We start from the raw sequence: 4,689 nt of genomic DNA, 5'->3' as shown, positions 1-4,689 counted from the left end.
GGCATGTCCAAGAGTATATAAAAAAAAGATAACATCCACATAATCCAGTGCTAACCTTAAATGGTCCGTGGAGTTATGACTTGTGTCGCAATGCTGTAGGTTTAAAGCTATGCTCAAATATCTGAATATAATTTCCGTTTTGGCATAGTCTATTAGCAATGCATTGACCCCTTTTTAAGAATAACCTGTGTTCATTGGCTTAATCCCTCCTTATAATAGCCTTCCTTATTTATTTCTGGAAACTCACATACATAAAACCAATCATGACTCAACCCTCTTTTCTATTCAGCTTTATTCTCCCTGTACATGTCTTAAATGTGTCTTCTTTAAAAGGGAAACGGAGAACCAATGAATTTAGAATCATTTAGGATGACACCTAAGATATTGATTATTATGTTCGATTTTTTTTTTTATTAATTGAAGTAAAAGTAATGAGTGAATCTGCAGTGCATTTGAAGAAGAAAAAAAAGAAAGGAGGGACAAAATTGTAACTCCGGTCCTCTGTCGCCCCCTGCTGGTTAGAGTGTCTCCCTGCTGGGCCACACGTTCAGTCCAGGTAGCGATGGGGATTCACATCCCAGGGCTGAGGCCCCAATGCAAACCTCTCATCGGTTGGAAGCGGGCCCCAGGTAAAAGAAATGCCCTGCTGGTCCCAGCACTGAGTCACTGGGAGGGATGTCCTCGCGTCGGTGTGATGGTGAAGCAAAGGGAAGGGGAATCTCTCTCTGTGGGGATCCGGTGGACTCTTGTCTGTCGTGGGCTGGAACATCACGTCGTGAGGCTGATGGAGGAACGAGGGTTGGACTGAGATGGATGTCAGATTTGCAGAATTGCTCATACCTGTATGACACGTTGAAGGAATCAAATATATATATACGCTGATTATGGGTTCAGCTAAATCAGGTGTTTTAGTTTTTTTTTAAACACACACACACACACACACACACACACACACACACACACACACACACACACACACACACACACACACACACACACACTTACGCGAGCCACTCCTGTGTTTGGCTTCCCTCCTCAATTTAGCCCGTCTGTTTGAAAACCAGACCTGAGAAGAGACCAGAAAAAGATGAGCTTGTTGATTGCGTAGATATCAACACATTGATGCTTCAAAAAAAATAAAAAAAAATAAAAAACTCTGTACCTTGATGGTGTCCTCGGGAAGTTTGATCGCGGCTGCCAATTTCTCTCTCGTGTACAGATCTGCATACAGGCTGTGGGAGAACTCTGATCCAGGAGACAGAAACATATTTACATGAGCTTCTGAGTGGAGAAAAAGAAATGCTGGAGACATGCGAGGCCCTTTCAAGGATGTGGAGTGCACCTTGCTCGAGTGCTGAGCTCTGCTCCTGGGTGAAGGTGGTGCGGTTGCGGTGCTGGACGCCTCGAGGCTTCCGGTCATTGCTGCTCGCCGTCTCAGACATCTTTCCACCTTTCACTTCTTCTTGGATCAGAGCATCTAAATCTGCATGATATATATTAATGCTATATATTAATGCAGGATATTTATAACACAATTAATATATAAAAATAATAGCATGAATAAGTTTACTTACTAATTACAAAAATGATATGTATCAAATGCGCTTTAAATACATTGTTTCAATGCTAATTTAGAGCATATTTGAAATATACAAACAATTTCAAATAAGTACTTTTAAGTAATTGCACAGAACTTGCACTTAAAGTATATTACAGTACAATTATTACATTTTAAGTATATTCTAAATACATTAAAGTATATATTTTTTCGCCTACACATATAAATCATGGATGCAATGCAGGTATAGGTCCCCCACATGTTGATGTGCAGCATTTTTTTAAAGAAATAAACAAGCTTTCTTTTTTTTTTTACTTTTTCAAATGTATCAGATTGGGTTCTTTTTTTTATTTTTTTTTAGGAAAGGGCATTTTGCCCTTAAATACAAGTGACTGTGATGCTCATATGATTATCAATAGCACTATTTTCACTTGGGCCACCGGCCTTCAGGTGACTCACCCTGCTCAGCCCTGATGTGCGCCTTGATCTCCATGCACAGCGGCCCGTGGTCCGAGTGGATCTTTCTGAGAATCCGATTTATGGACGACACCTTGCGGGAACACAGTGTGCAAAGAAGGCACGATGTCATGGATCATTCTATAGGCTTCGTGGAAGAAGAAAGAAAAAAACAACAACAACGTGGATGTCACGCTGCACTCACGCTGGGAACCTTGGGGGCTTTGTATATCCGTGCAGCTGCTAGCCGTTTACGAATTTCCCAAGCAAAAATGGTTGGATTTTCCCTTTTGCACTGGATGATTGTGGAGATGACGCCCGGGGTGAGGAGCCGAGGCCGACTGCCTCCGATGGTTTTGGGCTGCAGGAGTCCAGTGCGTCGGTAGCGACTCAGGATCTTACTGACGCACCCGCTGGACACCTGGAATACGCACAGGGCTCAACTTTCTTCCATTCTCAACATAGGAAGTTATATTTTCTTATTATTGTTTATACCCCCTGACCCGTTTTTGTGAATATAACAAACAATCCGAGCCACTAAATGAGGTTTGAATGTGTGCAACTTTGTGGTTTTGCGTACCCGAAGTATCCTGGAGATCTGGTTCGGTCGGACTCCCTCCGTGGCCAGTTCGATCATCTTCCTCCTCTTGGATTCTGGGAGAGGTCTTCCGTTGAGGAACATCCCTCCGAGCTGGTTGACACTGCCACCACCTTATTGTAACACAGCCTGCACTTGTTTAACTCTGCACGTGGTTTACATTGTTTATAATAATAATAATGTAAAAAAAAAAGAATAGCCATCAAAAATCACATTTACTATATGTGCACTGCAAACTCTCGACAGCTGTTTAGATGTCTTAGAATATAATTCAGTACATATTAAAATTGTAATAAAGAAGAAAAATAACCTTCATTTGGCAGCTCGTTTGTTCCGCACATCTCCGCGTGCTCCCGGACTGAATGATGAAACACTAAATGCGTAATGTTCCCAGAAATACCCAAAATAAAACACACTTTTATGGTATGACGCGCACAACCACACCGAGAATCAAATAGTCCAGGTGACTCCTCGTCTGTCTGCTGAGTGACACTGAGGGGGATGACGCCCTCCAGCAGACATTTATAGGCCTGCTGACCTGAACATGACGTGGAGCCGGTTCCCTGAAATGTCAACACTGAACTGGACGTGGGCATTATGGATTTAAAATGGGCTTCGGGTTGGTAGGTTTTTAAGCATGACATATAACAACATTCTGTTTTTGTATTCCACTTCCAAAAAAAAAAAGAAAAGTTTAATTCAATAGACAGAGAAAAGTAGAACGATTGAGTCCGTGATTCATGGAAGATTCCTCTAAAGAGCCCTCACGCTTATTGTTATTTCTAGTTTAGAAATAATATATTATTGTTATTTCTAGTTTAGAAATAACAATAGATTTGACAAGATTAGACTGGATTTGAGCTCGAGATTATGCTCCCAGTTGTACACTCTCGTTATAGGATCATGCCCATCAAACATTTAATAACAGAGACAAAAATATAAATAATAAAAACACATTTGTTTTTGTTTTGGTGCCATATTATTTCAATCTTGTTCTACCATTGCTTTTTGAAAAAGAGTTTATACGTGGCATACTTTGGCTTTACCACAATTCTTCGGCGCCATAAATAAATATTGCCCATTTTTGGATCCTCTAGAGTTCTGTTTATTTATTTTTTTAAATAAATATGTCTATGTATTGCTGTAAACTTGAAGTCAACGTGGCAATATCTTATTCGAGTCTGGGAGTCGTGGCTGCTTTTCTGTTGCGCAGTGGCTGCAAGTCTCGAGCAAACAAACATTTATTCACTGCAACACAATTTAGTCTTTAAACTTTCTGCTTCGGGGCGTGTCCATCCTGCACAAATTAATGCACAAATGCCATCTTTCGATGAAGCTTAATGGTCAACACTGACATGTTTCCCATCCTTTTTGGGGATATATATATATAGTCACGTGACATGAGCATCCTTTCCCAGGTTAAGTGGCCTAGATTAAAAAAAAGGATCTCTGGTCTTATTTCATAAAACAAACATTTGGAAATCTGCCCCAATGACGACTAGCATATGGCAAAGTGCTTTTGATAAATCATAAATCCATCACCCGGTCTCTCTTTATTACATTTTCTTTCAAAACGTGAACAAATATACTCATATGGGCGCAAGGAAAGGGCCAATTGGGGGACCTCGTTTATCCAGAAGAGGGAGGCTAAAATAACCCTCACAGATGTTCCTTGGGCAGCCAGCAGATAAAAATGCGTTGTAAACGTTTCAAAGGGAAATATTTGACGAGCAAATATTAGCCTATGTGAAAACCCACACAAGGCTCGTCTTTTGGCCTGTTTAATGACTAATTGAATATCATTAGTTGGGTCCACACGGATCGAAGTGCCACCGAAATAAAGGCTCAGATTTTAAAATGCCATATGGCCCAAATTATACATTAACCATGAGTTAGAGGACAATAATACTCAGCACAATCAGCCAGGTTAGATAGAGAACAGCCATTTTTTTGGACACCATCATCTCCTTGCCAACCGAGACAAAGGACAAATAAGGCAAACCATTTTATTTATTACTGGGGAGTTGATGTGGTCATTGATTGATAGTTCTTTATTGCACACATACAGTGCGTGCCA

The 4,689-nt window shown here is 40.7% G+C and overlaps 1 protein-coding gene across 1 annotated transcript; it reads right to left on the bottom strand.

Moving 5' to 3' along the window:
- Positions 1 to 547: 547 nt before the first annotated feature.
- pax4 (paired box 4) lies at positions 548 to 2,999 on the bottom strand. Its single transcript, XM_034526842.1, has 7 exons — positions 2,923 to 2,999; positions 2,553 to 2,725; positions 2,220 to 2,435; positions 2,018 to 2,108; positions 1,343 to 1,483; positions 1,163 to 1,245; positions 548 to 781 (listed from the first exon to the last, which is right to left on the bottom strand). Exons 1-7 carry the CDS (start codon positions 2,951 to 2,953, stop codon positions 548 to 550), a joined length of 969 nt encoding a protein of 322 aa, XP_034382733.1. The 5' UTR covers positions 2,954 to 2,999.
- Between the last annotated feature and the right edge of the window lie 1,690 nt (positions 3,000 to 4,689).

The sequence above is a fragment of the Cyclopterus lumpus genome, chromosome 23, assembly GCF_009769545.1.
Source record: "Cyclopterus lumpus isolate fCycLum1 chromosome 23, fCycLum1.pri, whole genome shotgun sequence".
Lineage (NCBI taxonomy): Eukaryota > Metazoa > Chordata > Actinopteri > Perciformes > Cyclopteridae > Cyclopterus > Cyclopterus lumpus.
Note: the sequence above shows the minus strand (reverse complement) of the source record. Positions and strands in the feature narration are given on the sequence as shown.

Bases quoted from the DNA above. Each gene is read 5' to 3' on its own strand.
- pax4 (XM_034526842.1), bottom strand. From the start codon at position 2,953: ATGTGCGGAACAAACGAGCTGCCAAATGAAG. The intron at 1,246-1,342 runs GTGCACTCCACA...CTCCTGGATCAG, and splicing joins GAGCTCAGCACTCGAGCAAG to AGTTCTCCCACAGCCTGTAT. The intron at 782-1,162 runs GTACAGAGTTTT...TTCCTCCATCAG, and splicing joins TTCCCGAGGACACCATCAAG to CCTCACGACGTGATGTTCCA.